The sequence below is a fragment of the Haliaeetus leucocephalus genome, unplaced genomic scaffold, assembly GCF_000737465.1.
Source record: "Haliaeetus leucocephalus isolate CR32 unplaced genomic scaffold, Haliaeetus_leucocephalus-4.0 Scaffold149, whole genome shotgun sequence".
NCBI classification, from domain to species: Eukaryota; Metazoa; Chordata; class Aves; order Accipitriformes; family Accipitridae; genus Haliaeetus; species Haliaeetus leucocephalus.
In genome coordinates, this window is record NW_010972585.1 from 338,355 (window position 1) to 360,209 (window position 21,855).

At 37.6% G+C, this 21,855-nt stretch overlaps 1 protein-coding gene across 1 annotated transcript in view; it reads right to left on the minus strand.

The window, feature by feature from the left end:
- WASF1 (WAS protein family, member 1) overlaps nucleotides 1–4,003 on the minus strand; it is a 29,648-nt gene extending 25,645 nt beyond the window's left edge. The window contains exon 1 of the mRNA XM_010561648.1: nucleotides 3,849–4,003. Coding sequence (XP_010559950.1) covers nucleotides 3,849–3,981 — 133 coding nt within the window. The 5' untranslated portion in view covers nucleotides 3,982–4,003. The remainder of the gene's footprint in view (nucleotides 1–3,848) is intronic.
- Nucleotides 4,004–21,855: the final 17,852 nt, after the last annotated feature.

The following is a 21,855-nucleotide window of genomic DNA, read 5'->3' on the forward strand; positions in this document are numbered from 1 at the left end:
GGCCTAGTCTGAATGCCTGCAATATAAATATTCATTAAAGGAACACACTCAAAAGGAGAAATGTTGTCCTCCCAAGATGGAGGTGTCAGAGACTGGGGCCAAGAACAAACCTCATCAGTTAGGTTTCTTATGTGGTACTGAGATTCTGTGTACAGGGAACAGCTGAATAAAAGGAAAAACAAGATGGGTCAATAGCTGTGAACAAAATGAGGAGGTTACATTCACACAAGAGAACTATTTATCCATCTTCTAACAATGGCACAGCTACACAGTGCTATCAGTTGTGTTTCATGTATGCTGGAATGCTATGGGCTGACATACACCAACATATACCAACTCAGGCAGTACTGGAGTACTAACATATCTGCAATATTGCTGAAAAAAATAGGTAAGCACTTCTCCAAAACAGATACAGTCAGAAAGCAAGAAATACAGGGAAGAATGGCTAGGAAACTAGAACAGCTGTTGCTGTTGTCCAGAGAGTTTCTGTTGCCACAGTGCTAAGAAAAGCTGTCAGAAGAGAGATCCTTTTATGAAGTTAGAGAAGACTGGGAATAGACAGGGAAAAAATTACTTACTGGCAATTTTGTATGTTGGATCAAGACAGAATGATGTGTTTTCATGCTCCAGGGAGAAAGGCAAGGACTATCACTCAAAGCAGAAATAAATATTTCATCCTTTCATCTCTACTTCTTTTAAAGGTCAAAAAATTTCTCAAACTGAACAATTAAAAGCAACACATCAAATAAACTATGAAAGGATTGAGAATTTGTATGGAGACACATAGCAGCTATTGCTGACATACTGATGTAAAGCTCTTTTCATTTTACATTAAAACACAGGAAAATAGAATTCCTGTCATTTAATAGGTATTGTTTCTGCAAGCATGTCCTACTTACACATAGTATCCAAGATCATAGGAACACAGTCCTGTTCAGGTTGAAAAGACCTCCAGAAGTCATCTAGTCCAACACCCTGCTCAAAGCAGATCCAGTTAGATCCAGTTGCTTACTAATCCAGTCAAGTTATTAGTACCTCCAAGAAGGGAGATCTAATGACATACATGACAAAACTCTACGCTTAGCTTTTCCAAATAATGGTTTTCGGTATCATTTAAAGTACCGGAGGCTCTAATTCTGTCACAGCGCTCTTTGTCCCTATCATATCAGAAGAAAGGTTAAGAATGGTTGGTCTTGAGAGTCTTAATGGCAGGAGATTAATCATCTCTTTGAGGGCTGGTAACTGAAAAATCTTAGAGGCAGAAACGACTAAGTGCTAATCAGGTCAAAGACCACTCATTTAAATTTGCATAACTTCACCATCAAAAGCAAAAGCAGCTTTAGTTTAAAGGAAATGAAACCCAACCAGAACACTCAGTTTCCGTTCTCAGAGCGAAGCCTCGTTTCATCTACAACTTAAAGGCTGATTCTCAAACATACACATTATCCTTACAAAACAAAAAGGCAAGGCCTGCAGAGAAGGTGGTTGCCAGGGGACTGCTGCAAAACCATGCCTGCTGGCTATGACTCACAGGCAACTACTAAAATTTATCTGCGTGTCAGCAGGCCTCGCTGTACACCAGTAACAGTGACACACCAAGTGAAGACCGGTTATTTGGGTTTAAGCACATGAGAGACAAAATTCCTATACCAGAACTCCCAAATCTTTTTGAATTTGTATTGCTACTAGCACAAACACGCAGAAAAGCTAAAAGAATTCTGGAACAAAATACTTTCACAGGTACTCATACCGTTGTAACACCATCTCCATTTTTATAGAGGAATTCTTAATGTTGCTGAGAAATAAGGATTATTTTGCAAAACGTGTTTTATTTAATTGTAGAAAAAAATGGTTTTTTGTTGAAAACACACACAGTATAAACCAAAAACTTACTTCAGTTGGTATAAACACTACCCATAGAAAACCTACCAACACCATGACGCTATTTAGAGGGAAGAACAAAAGATTGAAGTAACAGGTCCTGCTCATCAGTGTTTAATTTACTTATAAAAAGTTCTGAATGATCTATTCTGGGCTTGCTGTTGCAGAGTAAGCCAGTGCATTTTCCCTCCTGTTTTACCTTCCTTGTCATTTCCAACATTGCATGCCTTTTTGACCACTAGTGAGTCACAAGTTCATGACAGAAACTCCTCTCAAGTGAAAACAGCTAATTTAGGGCTCATCCCTATGTATGTACACTTCACGTAGAACCACGTTCCTTTTACAGAAAATGAGTTTACATAATTACGGTTACATTCCCTTGAAATTATTTCTCTGTGCTATACATTAGGCAAGCCATATAACAAATGTGGGAGCATTCAATGGATATTCTTCAATACTTTTTTCCTCCCTTAATTGAGTTCTTTCTGTTCTGGTATTGCTTCATCCTGACCTCCTCCTGAGCACCTGTACACACAATGTCAGGCATAAGCTCTGTATACCAAGAAAACACAGCAAAGGCAGCCGAATCTCAATAGGTAAGTACTGAGACCCTAATGTTGAGTTAGAAGTTGGCTTTTTCTTCAAAATTGAAAAACCAAGTGATTTGTGTTGTTGTTTTTTTTTTCAAGGTCAAATGAAACTTCCAAATGAAAATATCAAATGTAAATTTGGTATGCCACCTACAAAAGGCAATTCCCCTAGATGGAGTATATAATCAAATAAGAATTTTTAAAACAAGCAAACTAAAATATATGAATTCGCTATTAATAAGAGTGACTTGGAAGGGGAGGCTAGTACACAAACGGCTAGTCTGAGAAGGGCTTTTGGCGGAATGAAGCAAGACCACAGATGGTGATCATATACTGCATCCTAATCTGATATGCTCTTGGTTCACTGAAAAGAATTTACATAGTTATTTTCCTTGCTGTTGCAGCAGCTATACTAATAATGTTCATATTTATGTGCTGTAAGCATTCCTGTCTTGATTGCATAATTCAGTGTCCTCAATTAGAGTCTTCAACCTAATAGCACCCTAACACCTTTGAAAGGCTGCCAAAACAGTCACCATACAGTATACCATCAAACCAATAACTAAATCAATCTAATTAACAAATTAGGCTACATCACCTATGACTGTAAGGTACTGATGGAGCTGAAAGGTTTTTCACATTGTAGATGTATATACATGCACATTTTAATATTTAATGTGTTGGTAGTCTTACTAATGTCCTAGTGGTTAAGAAGTGCCTGTAGGATTGGAAATTCAAAATGCTATCATGCTGGTGCATCTGACAACTTGTTAAAGTTGCCGTAACGCAAAGAAAAAACAACGCAGAAACCAGCCTTTCCAGAAAAACTCCTTCAGAATTCTAGAGCCTGAGAAGTATTCACTCCTCTCAAATGCACCGAGGGAAAAATTGTTGACAGAAGGGAGAAGAAGGAAGAAAAATCTCTACCTGTTTGAAATACTATGTAATAATCACATTTCTGAGTTTATTATTTTAAAAGGCAACTACTTTTTTTTCTGAATGACCACAACATGACCAAGGGTTTAAGTTACAAGAATTAAGTAACCAGTGATATGTTCCTCACTATGTCATATTCCCTACTCAAGAATTGCTCTAAGGTTAGCAATTACTGACTTCATTAACTATGAGATATCTTTTTCTGTCACGTTTCACTGGTAACAGAACTATATGGCTGAACAGTTTTAAGATGTGCTGCTGGAAAAATTCCTAGCTTTCTTTCACAGAAGTCCATGCTAGTCATTAGCCACAAAAGGAGTACATTCAAGGCGCAGCCACATTTTCTACTAAGAATTTGAAAAAGTGTTCCTACTTAACCACAAAAACTGTGTCTGTAAAATATATTGGTTCTAAATACAGCTATTAGGACAATGTACTTACTGAGACTACTCAGCTGTCTGATTATATTTGCCAAGGAGATATTGGTGACACATTCCAGTTCATTCTTGATACCTCGGGGCAGAGCTGTGTGGCACAGGTGCCTGGGGTCTATGTTCCTTTTTACCAGCGGCATTCTGAAATGTGTCAGAGGACCAGCAAACCTGTAAAGGAGACAAAATGCTGCTATAAGTTTAATTCTATTTTAAATTCAGATTATGTCTAAAGTTAAATTGACTAATCCTAACAAGATAAAAATACCTCCATAGTACTGATGGAATTCATTGCTCTGTGAGTACATAAATCTTTTCTTCTTTGCCCAATGAAAGACTATTTCATTCTCTTTCTTTAAACCTTTACCTGTCTCAGATGCCAGTGAAGTGACAAATAATTTTTTACAGTTCATGCTTTTTTCTTTTTCCCCCTGAAAAAAAAGACAGGAAAATCTTTGCGGTACAAAAACATTAGAGAATGTTTTCCTTCTTTATGGACTACTTCCTTATTCAGGCCAGGCAAAGTCCAACAACAAATTCCCTTTATTATGAGGTCAAGGTCAAACCAGTTGCTTATTCCACCTGAAAGGTAGATATGATCCATTCATTATGTAATGTCACGCTACTAGCAGGAGTCACCCTTCTAGTCTAAACATTGCTTCTAAATTATACCGAATCAAGGTAAGAAAAGAGAAGATGTTTCCATTCCACCTACACTGCTACTGGCAATAAATTCAGCTAAGAACACATCTTCCAAATACAAAAGTCTCTTCAGTAAACTTCTAGTGCAAAGTCCTCCACGACTCAGAAATCCTACCCCTCCACACCTTTCCAAATCCACATATGTTAAATTAATCAAGAGTCTTTACTAGTTCTGCAGACAGCATAAGAATCATCTCAGGCTGTGAATTCCAGGCTTGTAATTTTCTGCACACACGGCACTGATTGGAAGGAGTTTCCCAGGGGGCAAGTTATGCCTCTCATCTTCTTAGTGCTGCTTATTAAGATCTGTCTACTAAAACTTTTCTTCATGAAAAATGGATTCCTTAAAATTCTGTAATTCTTCCATCATCTGTCATGTAAAACTCTGACTGACCAATGCAAACCTCCCATTTGATACGCAGAGAATGGATACGCTTGGTATTGGTATAACTTAGTCTCACATCCCATTGCAGAAGAGATTACACTTTCTCCAGACAGCAAGGCAGACAAGTTTTCCACAAACCAACCTGCAGTCCTAGTCCCTCAACCAGAGAGCTTGCCACAACTTCACCTGTCCTCTGCTTAGAAGCTTTATCCCAAAATGTTCCCAGGATGCAGCTAGGGCTTCGTGTTGTGCCACAGAATGCATCTTCCCTACAGTATGTATTTAGCCACGGTTATCTTTACTTGGTCAAAACGGAGAGATTTTTTGGATAAGAATAACATAAGACCATGACAATAGTGCTGAAATTTTGCTGACCTAGAATAGCATAGGGAATTAAAAGAGTCAAAGACGACTGTAATGGAGTATTTTCCTCTCACAGACTGCTTAAATTTCTCCTTGCCACTTTTCCTGGGAGTATATTCTTTCACTGAAGCCAGAGCTCATAGCTGAGGGACCCAGGCAGGATCCTGAAGTCTACCTGAGAAACACCTCTGTTTCCAGGATCTGATTAGACTTCATTTGTTGCATTTTAACACCATGTCTCCTGCCCTTATTTTCTTGAGAGAACAATGAAAAATATTTTATGCTTTTGAGGGATAAAAACCAATGAAAATAATTATTCTAGTAACTGGCTTAAGGGAAAGATTATACAGATCCTAAAAGTTTGTAACTTAGTTTCCCAATATTAACAGTAAAAATTATGGAAGTGTGCATGGGGCAGGAGTAAATTATAAGAACAGATTTTTATTTTTATTGTATAGGAATATCCCAAATCTTTCTAGTCCCTCAATACCCAAGTACTAAAAAGCTAGCTGCTGCATACAAGCTAAACGAAATTAAAAGTGCAAATCTGAACACTGTCTCAGATAGAAGCAATGACAAAGTGTTTATAATTAAAGTGAGACTTTATACCTGCTGGTACAAGACATAGGTGTAGCATGAAGCAAGGGAGATCAAACAGGCCCCACCAGCAGAGCTTCTGCTGTCTTAGGAGCGTGCAACCCCTCTCCCCCCAGTGACAGGACCCTGAAGAAACCCTTAACTACAGATTTGTTATCACGGTTCCCCAACAGAAAATAAAGGAACCATTCTGTCACTGTCAAAGAAACACAACAAATGATATGTGAGCAATGTTCTACAGAAGCAATTAAATATTAATTCCAGAGTTAAGCCCTTTCTTGATTACTGCTTTAATGATACTGTTGTATAAACAGCACAGTAGGCAAGTCTTTTAAAAAGAGGTCCAAACAAATATGTAAAGAAACTTTTTTACAGACAAATTAAAAATCTAAATATAAAAGAAACTTAAATAGTCTTTATTTCTATCTATCTAATATAGATCTGGGTTGTAAAGGTAAAAATATCTGTAGATACCAAGCATAAAAGCAGTTGATGGCTAGTGCATTTTTTCTTTTGTTTTATCTTACTATAATCAAGATGTTAGTTAAGTGATGATATTGCTCTCCCTCTTTGATTTTATATCATTCATGAAAAAACTTGTCCAATTTATAGCACGTACAGCTAATAAAGCTTCAGATACCCAAGTGACAGATACTTTAGAAAACTGTGCGTAATAGCAATAAAAAAAAAAAATCTTGAAAGTAATTCCAGATATTAGCTAGATTTTAAGTAACAGCATTTGAGTGTGTACTGCCCTTTACCAGTCTGATTTGTCTCTAGAACACTTAACAAAATAGCTGAAAAGATGCAGTATTGGCCCAAATATTTTCTCCAACAGGCATGTAAAGATGCTGCACAAGCAGAGATTAAGCCAGAACTCCCTGGACCTCAAAATGTAAAACTCAGAACCTGAATAAAAGTCCATTTAAGACAATGGAAATTTTCTTGCTTTGACCTCTCCAGAATTTGCAGAAAATCTACTCTTCGACATTTTTTTCTCTCCAAAACTCCACAAATACCATTTTCTAGTATCTGAATAATGCAGTTGTGCCTGTCCTTACCCAAAGATATAGTGTAACAAAAAAGGTAGCAGAGGGAACAGTAAGTATGGTAAAAGGTATAGTTTTAAAACAAGAATAAACTCAGAAGGGAAACAAACAACAGAAGATCTAACTGACACCTTCCAAATTATGCATCATGTTTGAAAACTATGCAAAGCCTGAACAGAGAGTATTTCCCAGTTTCCCACAGAAACAAGAACAAGTAGGCAACAAAGGAAAATAATACTCAAACATGCTTAAAACAAAGGCAGAGGCACTTCACACAATGTTTAATAAATTGTGGAACTCATTGCCACAGGATGCCGTATACAACAAAAGTACCTTCCGGTAATTTGTCCACTACGGACCACATATTCTTTGCAGTTTGTTGCAACCACTAGAAGGTCTTGATGATTCTTCCTCAATCGTATTTAGTGATCCCAGCACGGGAGCAACAGGTGCGCAACAGCAAACAGAACTTTACTGTACCCAAACAATTTCTTCGCTCCTATAAAAGATGTCTTTCCTAACGCAGTTCTTAACAGAAACCTGAAAAATTCTGAAATCACTATATTTACTGTGCAGCTTTAGAGCTGTGAAAGAGGAAAAAACAAAAAAAGGCATTGTTACAATCTAGTACAGCCTTTAGGTTATAAGCAAAAAAATACACACACATCCCCACATACCCTGCTCCCAAACCATACGTTACCCAAGCCACTCAGGCAGCAAAGGAAAAATTCATTCCAGGATCATAAAATCCTGTTACCATGTTGCTCCCAAGCAAGCCCTGGAAATTGTTCATAACCCCAGCCAGGCAGAAGGGAGAAGCAGCTTGTCAGTGCCTAAGAGATCCCTAGGCTGGCAGGTTACATGACACCTCCTTAGAGACTTACAGTTCTCCTGTCGCACAGGTCTCAGAGCTCTCCCTCCCCTCAGCCCCACTGCTCCCCAGCTGAAAACGCAGGGAAGGGAAGGCAATCCTCAAACATGAGTATCTCCTCTTCCCTACTGCCCCATACAAATCTTTGAGGTAATTCTTAAGAAGCAGCGCTAGTTTACACTCGAGTTAAATGGAAGTGCTTTACTCTATAGTGATCTTAAACTGAAACTCCTCTTTACAAGGAGATGCGATCTGATCTCTTTGGCAGAGCCGCTATTGACAACTCTTCTCCCTCACTTCCTATGCATCCTTTGAAGCACTCTGAATCCACTCGAGAAGCCAACTCTAATCTTTACAAACCCCTCTGCTACTTCAGTTGCACAATGACTGGCACAACCTCATCGCCCACACATACGCCGCGAGTACGAGTACAGAATACAAATGTGTGTACATAATGACCGTCTAATGTTTTTTATTAATCTATCATGCTTTGATACATGATTTTTTAGGAATTAGGTAACATGCTCCAGTTGCTTTTTCAATTAATTCCTATTACTTAAAAAACTGCAGAACAATGGCACTAATGAAAGTTCATTAATATCTTTTTAAAAGAACAGCTTTAATAGGATTTGACCACACTTCTTTTCAAAAGGCAAGTCCTTTAGTGTGCTGCGCAGCCCTCTTCAGTTATTAGGGGCCTTACGGGTCACGCTTTTCTATCTCTGTCTCGTACTTCTCAAACACTGCTGGCAGCAACTGAGAAACCTGCTTGTGCCTGCACTGCAGGAGCAGCGCTGCTTCCACGGCTCCGACCACGATGGTTTCACCCGGCTGCTGGCGCCCAGAGAAGGCTCTGGGGAGCACTGCTGTAGGAAACAGCTAACGTTTTCCCTTCGATATGCTCCTAGAGAAATATTTCAGAATCGCAAGATGTGTGGAGAAATGTTACATTACTAGAAGCTTGTGAAAAATTTGAAATGTCAGTTGTCATAGTAATGATTCAGGTTTTCTAGCAAGTACAGTAAAACAAGTAGGAATGAAAGCACAACATTAAGGTGGGAAAAACTAACTAACCTGCCCAACAGTTTAACTGCTAATTAAACTATACTTCAGTTTTACTTTCAGAAGACTAATGAAATTTCACGATCGCCTATCTTTTTTAATGAAAGTTTACTTCTGATTAGGTTACATTTCGTCCTTACTAAACCTGATGTTATTTTCTTAGCATTAATGAAAGACATTCATCTATAATTTTGATATAATATACCAATAATGCAGCACTGACTGCCCTTGCTTTCATGGAGTTAAATTTAATCCCAACAATTTCTATAGCATATCTTTATGCCTTTATATTACCATACTTGTAATTTTTCTTTACCAATGTGCAACAGCAATGCCTTTCATATGCCTCATTTATTTGATCACGTTCTAGCTGCTGGCAGAACAGACCACAGTTTGAAACACAACAATCAATTTAACACTTCCCCCACCCACCCTTAGAAACAGAAATAGAATATACAATAGTTTTTATATTTGCTTGCATCATCATGTACTAACTGCATCTACACTATACAGACTTTGGGACAGAATGAAAGTAGCTAATAAAAATCTGCAAATGTGTTAACAAATCTGGTAAAATCAAAATTCTATCAGTTAACAAAACAAGCCCATTCTCTTATCAAATTTTCTTTTAATTATACCACGAGACATCATGCTATACTAGTTGCAGAAAATCCAAAGATGAAGATCTTGTAATACACACCTCTACTATGAAAAGGCAAGTGTGCAAAGACTTCATGCAGCTTGTTTCTCTGCAGCTCTCACTGCAAGATCAAGGTCCAGGTAAAAGCTTCAGGAAAAACAGACACCAACAGTATGGTGTCCTTCAAGAAACTAGGCTACTACCACCTACTGCTAAGCCAACATAACGATTTTAAAACTCTAAAGGCAATTAACATCCCTTAGAGGGTACATCTTGGAACTGACAAGATGACAACTGACATCTTAAATTGACAATTCAACAGAAATGTGTTAAAATTACAGTTTTGCAATCCTTTCTGTTATGAACCATGTCACAGAATGAAAGATCTCCTTGGAACACTTCCCTCAAATCTCAGTCTTCTGCAACTTGCTCTCAAAAATTTTTCTAACTGCAAGTGACGAGGAAAAGATGACCTTATTGTAACTAAAAAGCAGTGTCAAAGAAAATAAATGCAAAGTATTTTACTAGAAAGTGATGTTGACATCACTGCTGTTTAAGAAGGAGTGTAAAGTGAATTGTTTACATCTTAAGATCTCCTATACTAGATTGTCTATTCAAAAAAGTTTTTACACATTTGGTCAACATAAGGAGCAATGCCTATTATAGCGTATATAAAGGAAGTTGATAATTTATTTTTTATGAAACCACAGTCACTAATCAAATATTTTATTTGTAGTCACAAATATAAAAAATACCATTCCTGAAGTAATACCAATAACAGTGTCTCAAACATTCTCTAAATAGTCTATTGCTGAACTGAAGGTAAGATTATGCAGGGATGGATTAGTATGTCAATGGCCCACTGAAATTTCTATCTCAGCAACATTATATAGGAAAGTATTTGATTTGCAAGATAATAATGAATAGATTGTAAAAAACAATCTAACTTATATAATTATAATATGTATTTAAAATGCATTTGTAATTTTTATTCTGTATTTAATACTGACTGACTTCTGTATTGGTTTAATTGTCTCTGACAATTATTACAGAACAATCTGTAACCATCTCAGTACATCTGTAATGTCAGATAAGCAGAAAACAGACAATGTAGTCACAAAAATGGGTAGGACTTGAGTTCTACTCAAATCTTTAAGGCATAGTTACAGACAGTGCTAAAAAAATTACTTTTCAGCTACTACCATCCAGCCAATCTTCTCCTAGATGTGTATCGTAAGATTGCAATCTCTCCCCATGAATGCGTGCACACCTGCACACACACAGGCACACTCATCTTTAAAGCACATGGAAAAAACATTTTAAAATTATGGGTTTGATTACAGACACAAGTCGCAACTACATCTACTTCCTTGCCAAAATTTCTAAGTTTCACCTTTATTCAGCTAAACAAATAAAAAAAGGGCAGTAATTTTTTACACTGGAAGAAAAATGTTTATTTTCAGCCCTATATTGGTTGCAACTATGATGAAATAATATAGTAAAATGAAGGCAATTTTGGCAAGTTATGGGTGGGAAGAAACTGAGTGATTAATTATTTGTATGCTGACTTTTAAGAGCTTTATCTGTGATAAATTAGCTTTTCCAAAAAATCTTAAATAGTTACTGTGACTGAGATGACTCCAGCGATGGCAGCAGAATTCTCAATATGGATAATGCTGCAAAATATGAACCCCTAGTATCAATGCAGCAAGTACAACTTCTTTAATAGAAGCAGCAGCAGTATTTCAGGGGAGAAAGCTGACGTACCAATTCATAAGGACAGGGACTACCTTCAAGTTTTAGAGAAGGCAACAGCATATTTTCACTGAGTGAAACACTGCAATCTGTGTCGAGTCAACAAGCTACATCTAACAAAATAAAGTACCATAGCATGCAGCCAGCACTTTCTACTGAGTAAGTCCAGCCCTCAGGGCTTCCATACCACTTCCAGTTCTGTTGGAGAAGATCTTTTAAAGTTTGACTCCCTCTACAACCCGCTGTATAGCTTTGGGCTTCCTCAGGGTCCTTACACACTTGTCTGGAATTCCTCCCACCTGTGTTTTGTTTGTGCTGTCACTGGCCTCTCTTGAACCAGTACACAGATGACAGAGGTAGTCACCATCATTTATACAGTCCTCTCCTCCCCTCAAGACCTAATGAAAGATTTCACTGCAATCATGTGTACAGAGCAAAAACCTAAGGTATCCTAAATACAAGGAGAGAGTACTCAGCTCAATATTGGTTTCTTTTTCCCAATACAGGTGTAAAATACAATAGAGTTAAATAAACAGCATGCGGATTTTGCAAATCTCATCTCTTTTTTTAAGCAGAATTCCTATGAGTGAAGTGGAATTCAAACACAAACAGTTCAGAGTACAGCAGCTTACAAACTGTGGCTTTTTTAGATAGTTTCTTTCTACAAGACTAAGCTCAGCTTGATGTCACATAACTGAAGTTTTTCCCTTTGTTTTCACCCATGATTTTCTGGAATATAAACAAGTACCTACTGATTTGTCAATTTGTTAAGCATCGATTCTTTTAACCATGTTGCTTCCTTCATTCTTCCCCACTACCAACAGCTTCTATCTTACTATGCTAAGTGTCTTTTAAATGTAAGTTGTTTATATCAAATTTAACAAATCTACAGCAAAAGCAAAAAAAGTTCAGCCGCCATAACTGCAGTTATTTGATGTGTCTTGCTAATAACTGTAAAAACATTTCTGTTCGACTTAATAAAGAAACTATTTAAATCAAATTGCTCTTGGGAAAAAAAATAATTAAAAAATGAGGTTCAACACTACCTACTCTGAACAGTAGGACTGCTGGGGGCAATAAGACACTAAGCCAGTTGCATTTCTGGCTCACAGACAAAATTCAATGAACAAAGTTAGACATGACACCATTTAGCATGTCTACAGCTAGAAACATTTAGACTCACAAATTGCCTTCACAGTAAGTATTTTAAGCAAAAAAGGAAATTAATAAAGATACTGAACTTTTTTGGGTATAACAACTTACTTCCAAAATATATATAACAAAAAACACAGAGTGCATGAAGAATAAAATTTCTGATTCAAAAAAATCCCTAAGTATATTAAAAAAAAACCCAAACCAAACCAAAACACTAAAGATTTCCAGATGTTAGATCAGAATTAATTGGTATTTGCTTTTTGACCCTTACAATTCTACTTCTCAGTATCTTTAAACTAAAACTTTTGTTACATATGATGATCCAATCCCTTCATGACCTGTGATATTTTTAGTTTACAAAACAGTAAACAATCAGAAACTGAATAGAATATAATTGCATTCTTCAAATCCAAATACAAATCTTAAAGATACAAAATACTAATTACCAATTCTTTTCCCTCCAATATTGAAACTACAGTATTAAACTACAGTGAAGACTTCCAAAACCAATCTTGTGAATAGTTCACAGAAAAGATGAGAATCATTGTCCCCAAACAGGCACAAGCGCTAATGACACCTTACTACAAATAAAAAAAAAAAGATTCATTAAATTCATCTTACATGTTCATGTATTAATAGATAAGTCATGTGGAAACCATTGCACTTTATTGTTAGGATACTAATCAAGGAAAAAACAAAAGTGACTCCGTGCACTTATACTTCTATTAGGCTTTCTGAAGAAGTTAATTTAAAAAATATAAAACATATGCACAATGTATTTGCATTATATACATGCACACACACATACTGCTACCTCTAAATAGAAATCTTTTAAATTATTACATGTAAGATTTGAAAAAAGAGCTGCAAAATTTCTTATCAGCATTACTAAATATTATTCAGATTACCCTGTACTTGTTAGTTTTCTCCTAGTGAGCTCCTGTCAGGTCATTTGATTAAAAACAATTTTGGAAGCATCCTAGGTTCTAATTTAGGTACAGCCAAGAATGCTCAAATTAATTTTTGATTACAAGTTTTCCTCCATTCCCCAAAGGCTAAAAATGTATTAATGCATAACATACTATGTGATTTGAAATTGCTTTTTGAGACCTATGTTTTATCTGGTGACATTTTTTCTCTCAGCATTAATCTAGTCTTCCTGTTAACAGTTTCTACGTATGGTGCATAACACAAAAGCCCTATGATGGATTGCAACAAAAGCTCTTTATTATAGTCTTGACAGAGACAGATAACTAATCCACTGTTAATTTAAAATCAAAACCTTAGTACCAGAACTAAGGGTACAGCTCCTGTGGGTTTAGCGTATCTATCATAACATACTGCCTTTGAAAATTTTCTACAATTTTTCTTGAAAATGTATATTCTATACATTAACAGTTACCTGTGTTACATATTCCTTTACCAGTTCAGGGTGGGACCTATTAAACACACACATAAATTTTATAACTTAATTTTATAAAATATACTAAATGCATGTAAAATGAATGCCAAGATCCTTCTATTGCACAGAGACAACAACCTGCTTTTGAATGGACAGTACTTCGTGGCAGTAAATTATAAATATTTAAAGAAAAGGTACCTGAACTTCCCAGCTGCTAAGAAAGGTAACCTGGTAGGTAAGGTAAGGAAGGTAAGGTGTTCCACCCTGGCTACAGCACCTCAGCGGTGCGTTGCCAACTTCCAGAACTCCCCACACCGAGGGAGCCCCCGGGCTGTGGCACTGTTAATCGCAGCCAACATCGCCCACGCTGGCCCTCGCTCAAAGGCATTAGAATTCAACACACAGTGCCCTGCCTTAACAACAGCGCTGCCCTTACAAAGGAAACACAGAAGCGCTCACCCCCGGTGACCAAAGCCTGCCCTTTTTCCCCAGACACAAGTAGAGAACCCCCTGAAGGCAGAGCGATTAAGAAATAACTATTCCTTTGATACCAAGCCACAGCTGGTAAATATTAAATTATGATGTGCCAAAAATGAAAGAAATGAGCGGCTGTGCCTGGGTGACAAAGGGAAGGAAGGAGAATATGACAGTCTGGGCCTTTCACGGTGTTGACGACCTTACTGCTGAATCTGAGAAGGAAATTGGATGCTAATGAAATAATAAATAACATCGGGAATCTACAGTAGTAATGAGACCAATGTACAGAAGGCTGGGACTAAGAAACCTCATACAATGCAGGAGCTACTTAGGCAGTTCCCATATCTTAATCCACCAGTGATACACACTATACTAAGTAGTACTCACTTGCTAAACTAAATAACAGGTGTCAACAATGACTATCAGAAGCTTTTCATGCCTCACAACATTACTTGAGATTTGAAGAAGTGATGTTAGCACTGCAAGAGACAGAGATAAACCATGTATTTCAAAACGAAATTTTCACTGCACTTTATGCTATGATACCAAATGCGTAAATGCATTTTATGCTAGGATACCAAACCCATGAATGACAGATTACTCGTTTTAATTTTCACAGTTTTAAAGGAAGAATTGTACATCCCAGCTATCAAGTGGGATGTACAGATGCGTAATAATCACCTTATTATTATTAGCTGAGCTTCTTTGCAGATGAATTTTTCCCCCTTGTGAACAACATTTTGCCCTGTCTACTGCCATTTATGCTACTTAACATGTTTGAACAGACATGCTGTGGGAAAAAGGTATTAACATTCACAGAGAAGTTGTTTACTTTTGAACATAAATGTTATTAAATATTCAACAGTCCAGAAACTCCGATGATTTACATTGTTGAAGGCTAGAAACTGATCATTTCATCCTTCACTCAGTATAATGTCAAAACTCCCCACTGAAGTGAATAAAAGATTTGCAACGTAAAGACTGGAGGACTCAGATGTGCTTGTTTCCTACCCAGTGCAGTGCTGTTTGGGACAATAATTTTTCCAGTATTTTTCCCATTCAGTTTTCATCATTTTAGGTAGGGGGCTTCCAATAATTTCTTGGGTAAACTCTTCTACAACCAACTACATCTCACACACAGGAAAACGTGTCAATTTTCCCTCTTTCCCTCTCAGTTTTGTTCCCCTTTCAGATTACACATATTAGTTCTTATTTATTGTTGTTTGTAACCTTCAGGTATTTAGAGATGTCATACCCTTTCTTTGCTAGCAATTCTACCAAGTTATATATTTCTGTTCTTATTTAGCAGGAAAAAAAATTGAAATGTCACTAATTCCAGTAATGTTTATTACTCTTACTCAAGTACTGTCTAATTTATCAGCATTATTCTAGCAATGTAGTATTCAAAATCGAAAACAGCATTCTGGATGCATTTGTGTTACATGAGCATACCTAAACAAGTCTAAACATCAGGATGGTGTTTAGCCGACAAAGTGCCCTCGTGGCCCAGAAAGCCAACTGTATCCTGGGCTGCATCCAAAGCAGCGTGACCAGCAGGTCGAGGGAGGGGATTCTGCCCCTCTGCTCCACTCTGGTGAGACCCCACCTGCAGTACTGCCTTCAGCTCAGGGGTCCCCAACATAAAAAGGACATGGACCTGTTGGAGCGAGTCCAGAGGAGGGCCACGAAGATGATCAGAGGGATGGAGCACCTCTCCTATGAAGACAAGCTGAGAGACCTGGGGCTGTTCAGCCTGGAGAAGAGAAGGCTCTGGGGAGACCTTATTGTAGCCTTTCCGTACTTAAAGGGGGCCTATAAGGAAGATAGGGACAAACTTTTCAGCAGGGCCTGTAGCGATAGGACAAGGGGTAATGGTTTATAAACTAAAAGAGTGTATATTTAGATTGGACATAGGGAAGAAATTCTTTACTATGAGTGAGACACTGGAACAGGTTGCCCGGAGAGGCTGTGGATGCCCCATCCCTGGCAGTGTTCAAGGCCAGGTTGGATGGGGCTTTGAGCAACCTGGTCTAGTGGAAGGTGTCCCTGCCCATGGCCAGGGGTTGGAACTAGGTGATCTTTAAAGGTTCCTTCCAACCCAAATCATCCCATATTTCTATGAATACTTTCAGTTATACCATTATTTGTTACTACCACCTACTCTAGATTTGCACCTGCAGAAATTCAATTTTGCAAGTTAGGGTTGGTTTTTTTTCCTGATTAAGTTTTCATTGAAGTTTAAAAACTTGTTATATTTTAATAAATTCTTATATTTCATAATTTCTGCAAGCCATAATTTAAACACCTTAAAACATATCATAAGGAAAAACTTATTTTCCAGACAAAATTAGATCTCCTTTGTAATTTCATAAGCAGCATTTAAACACCTCATATTTATGTATGTATTTTTCCCTAAATTTAAATACTAAAATTAATTCTAGCCAGCATTTACTGTCACTGTCCATGTCTGAGTTTGAGAAATATTCTTGCCAGGAAAGGAATAAATATTGCAGAGAAAACTAATTTTTTTTGTGAACACTGGAACTAATTGAAGCTAGTCCTCCCAAGGCTTTTGTGTCATGGTTGACTGTGAGTTTTAACTAAAGCTGTTCCCATAATTGGGATATCTGTAAGGTGCCTTTCCTCTCTGGTTTCCTGTATCTATTTACATGTAAACGAACACTGTCACCTTTCCATTGCCCATAACATTTGCAAAGACATACATTTTCATAATATATGCAGGAGTTTAACAATGTTTCAAATATCTGTTCCCCTATGAAATTTGTCTCAAATCAGACAGCAGTTTAGAAATTATTGGGATGAAATAGGAATCATAGACAAAAAGACAAAGAATGACTGCATTCACCTCCTTTTCTTGACCACACGTTGGGAAACTTGATGTTTAAAATAACCTGGTTTTGTGCTATGCTTCAAACAACAACTATTTTAAGTTACTAGCATAAATAACTGGAGGCACAAACATGAAATAAGAACATTTTGAAATTCACACATTCTTGTACTTTCCGATTTGGGCTTGCAAATACAAAATCCATGGGAATGAAAACTGCAGTCACTAAACTGGAGATGCCACCTCAGTTTCAAGCAGACACAAACCAGTCACATTTGGAAGCTTTGCAAGGGAACTTACCTTCACAGGGTCAGAAGACTGTTTTCAGTTGTGCGTTCCTCTTACATCAGACTTCTTAATAAAGGGACCATAAACGTACCCCTACAAGGCTTATGGCATCATCATTACTAAATCACTATGACCAAAAAACCTGCACGTACATATTTATGAGGGAAAATAAGGTGTTCCCAGTCTGCAGGGAAAACATCCATGGCCCTCAGGACCCTTACATGTGACAATCACAGTATCTTCTGTGATATGGGAAACTCTGAGTAAACACAAATCACTGCTGGCTCCTTTGAGGGAGTCAAGGGACTACAACATGAAAAGGAAAAGAAAAGAAGATGAATCTGTTTCTTGTCTACAATACAGCAAAAAGATTAGCCCAGCCAGCCATGAGGAAGGGCAGACCTAGTAAGGGAGTTAATAAATTTGGCTCCTTCTTTCTTAACAACTATTTAGCAAAGGGTAGATAGTGATTGAATAGTGATGGAGAAATGAGATTATCTTTAGCTGTCTCTACAGGGAGCTCTGAAAAGATAGCATGGAATTGCTAGACTTTGAATTAGTACTTATAATTACCATGTAATAAAGATACCTGTTTGCCTCAGAGGTAGATAACGTTAAGAACCAAGGAACTCAAAATAATTCTTTCTGCATTTAAGATTACGTTAACTGTGGATATTCAGAGAATTTAGGACACAGTATTGGAATAAAACTGTATAAAATTCTAATTATCAAATATAGGTGTTGTCATCAAAATGTTGCTTTCAAGCATAGAAAAAGGGAGGAAACTAGCATGGCTGGGAAGACAGCAACAGTCACTTCAGCAGTCTCTGAGGACGGCAGTAGGAAATCACTGTGCCTAGCTAAACGTCTGCATTTCCACAGAATGCAATGAAATCACAGGTGCCTATAAAGAGTAGTCCAGTCCATTTACTTTTTTTTTTTTTCTACCAAGGATGTATGGAACCAACAGGAAATCTAAAAGGCCTCCATGTACTTCAGATTAATTCTGTCTACCCTCTCTGAAGTATAGGCACCAAAGGAAGGATAGTTCTTGCCTCCTGAACAACAGCCTGCTGTTCGGAGAACTCACTGGAGTCTTGGTAAGACTGATTAAAGGATGGAAGCCAGATTAAGAGGATTGAATTCATGCCTCCCTTATTGCAGTAATCAAAAGCATTAAGCCACAGAACATTTTATGTGAAAGCACTTGAAACTGAGCAAGCAAATAAGGAAGCCAAATCTTATCCAGAAATTGGGATATTAGCTGCAAGTGGCAGAACTAAGTTTCCAGATCTTAATCCCAGAAAATAATTGTGCATTTAAAAAAATATATATTGTCATTAGATAAAACCATCTCCAGAATTATTGGTTAAAAATTGGATATGCATCCTTCCAGTTTAATGTCCTGGTTACCTGAAAGGCATTTTTCCTCTATTGCCTAGCCCATTCTCCCCTAGAAAATGGAAGACATAGGTTCAAATCACCTAGCTTGAGTGCTGCACCCATATTTCTCAGTGCTTTAAGTGCATAACCAACCGAATGCTCTATCTGTCAGGGACAGTAATGACCATTCTCACATGAGATGAAATCAGTCATAGATCTAATCCCCAGTTTTCCTTTTCCAGCTTCTCCTGGGAATGACAGAGAATTTAGGAAGCTGTCCAGATAGCTACACAAATTAAGCACCTCTAAGCATGTGTGGGTGACTCAACTTAAATGTCTCAGCTAGGCAGGGAGGAGCCTAATGTATTCATACACATAGTGTTAAGCAGTCTTGGAAAATAAATAGATTTTACTATCTGAGATGCATATATTTTTGAGTGGCTAAATTGCAATCTGGGTAGGATATGTCATCCTTAAACCACAAATCTAATCCTATGCAATGCAGAAGACAACGCTGTATAATTCTATTCATGAACTAAACTAATCAAGCTCCATCTTAAATCTAGTTAAATCCTTGCCCCTGATATTAAATTTAAGCACAATTCACTCCTTAGATGACAGGAGACAATATGCCAATTCCACTCTAGATTTTTTTTTTCCCATTCTAAAAGTGTTCTTCATTGCCCATTTGCCTTAGAAAAATCTCTCTCCAACTGTACTTCTGTCCTTTACTATCTTCCCAGTTTTACATAACTAAAACATATTATAATTAAATTTAAGATAATTAAACCCAGGCAACAACATGCCTTTCTAATGGAAGGACAAGTTGCATAGTCAAGGAAGTTCAGAATACCTTGATTATCACATGGACTTTGGTTCAAGTCAAGAGCTGTTCTTCAGAGGCTGATTCAGATTATTTTATTAACTTATAGATGAGAAGACTGTCCAGGAGACTGTAGCTAGTATATTGATGAAACACCAGTCAAGAATCCACATATTCCAAAGACATGCCTGACAATGAGTGGTTGTGGAATTTAGCATGGGATTCAGCATAGGGGCAGGCTGTTAGGTGGCCCAGAATACCTAAGGAGCTCATCAGTGTGTGGGAAGAGGGTGTAGGGAAACACTAGGAAAAATCCATTGTACAGATCACAGCTTGAAGAAGGTAAGCATAGGTGGAAGACAAGCCCAGAATGGGTCTGCTATTCCCCAGGGATTTGCATAGGAGTTAGCAGAGACTTTTTATCAATATTGCAAAGTGATTTGCAGGGAGCCTTTAACTAATAAAGAGAAAAGAGCTATTCTTTTTACACCACTAAAGGGATACTTTATGCCTAAGAACCTATCAGCCCCAACAGCACACAATGATAATGGTCAGATCACTACAGACTGCAAGGCGTTTTCTGCCAGACAAAGGATATAGAAGTAAGTGTCCTGAAAACCAAGAGATGTGGGCCAATATCTCTATTGAAAAGACAGTATCATTGTGTCTTGCACATTATCTTGAACCAGTAAATACAGGCATCCAGAGTTCCCTGATTCAAGATCTCTTTCTCTTTGGCATGAGAAAATAATTGCAGTAAATTCTTTTCTTGAGATGGGAAGGATTAATTCCATCTCTCTCTGGTTAGAAGAGTAGCTTCTTGTTATTTCAGTCGTTTGTTTAAAAAAAAAAAAAAGAAAAAGAAAAGGTAACTGAAAAAAGATGGATATTTTAAGGCCAAGGGCCGCTAGGGAATCAGACTAGATGTAGGTGTTACTGAACAGAATGATGTTGAATACTTCCTTTCAAGGTGAAACTGCTTCAGGACTGATCCCAAAGAGGTGTCAGAATTAGAGCTAAAGGGAAGCATCTCCTAAGCAAAGATACAAGGAGATGTCTGAGGTACAATGAACACCGAGCACAAAACTTGTCTGCAGCAGTGGAATTGCCGTCTCCTACCACTGAGGGTTACAAAGTCTTAACATGCCTTTGAAACTCAGGAGGTTGAAGAAAACATTCAGAAAAATTAATCTTAGAACCAGAAGAAAGACTCCAAAAAGGATACCAAGGTAGCTACTGAATTCTTAAAAGGAAAGTTAAACCAGCACCCAAATAAATACCCTCCATCCACAAAAAAGAGACATGTTTTGGCAGCACATCTATAGATGAACAGCCATGTCAGCAGAGTCAAGTGATGTTTACTGGGGGAAGTAACTCCAGAATTATGTCTCTAAAAAGTAGACCTTGTGTTAAAGGAAAATTTATTATGCAGCAGAGAAACTTCATGCTCTGTGTTCATTACGCTTTTGGTGACAGAAAAAGAAGGTCAAAGACAAGAAGCAGACAAAAAACAGCAATTGGGAAGGAATCCCCTGACCTCCCAATTCAAGTATTGCTAAAAAGTGATTGACTTTGAGTTATATGTGAAGCCAAAGAATTTTAGGAAGGATTAGTCTTTGCTTACAGCAGTTCTCATATCCCTGAGATAAGGCAGAGTCCATTACCCATGTGAGAACAGAAGAACAGTTTCCATTTGAGCTCACTCGCTCTGTGGAATTATTCTTTCAGTGCTGTAGTCTTACACCGTAAGATTTCCTTCACACTGTGACAACTGCTTAGGCCAAAGCTTTCAAGAGGGTTGAAAACAAACATCATTTCAGGAGCAGACTAACGATTCGGGTAGCTACACAAGTTCTTCTAGTGTCCTTGCCTTAGTACCACCAGGGAATGAAACATACTCTATGTCTCTGATTTACAGATGTCTGAGACAACCAACCTGCAGCATTCTTCAGAGTATGTCACTGGAGGCTTTGAAGACTCAGCAGAAAAGCAACTCTCTCAACTCTGGGTAACTACTGAACTGGAAAAAGTATGAGCAACCAAGAAAGTGGCTCTAGGTATGGCAAGTATATTATGACACCAAGGTCTGTAAAGCACTGAGATGTAATACTAAGAGCAAGTAACAGGGCTACCAAAAGCATCACCTATATCCATTGAGCAAGAGTATCCCAAAGTTTTCCCTTCTTTGGCTTGTACCTGAGTGTCAATCAAAAATTT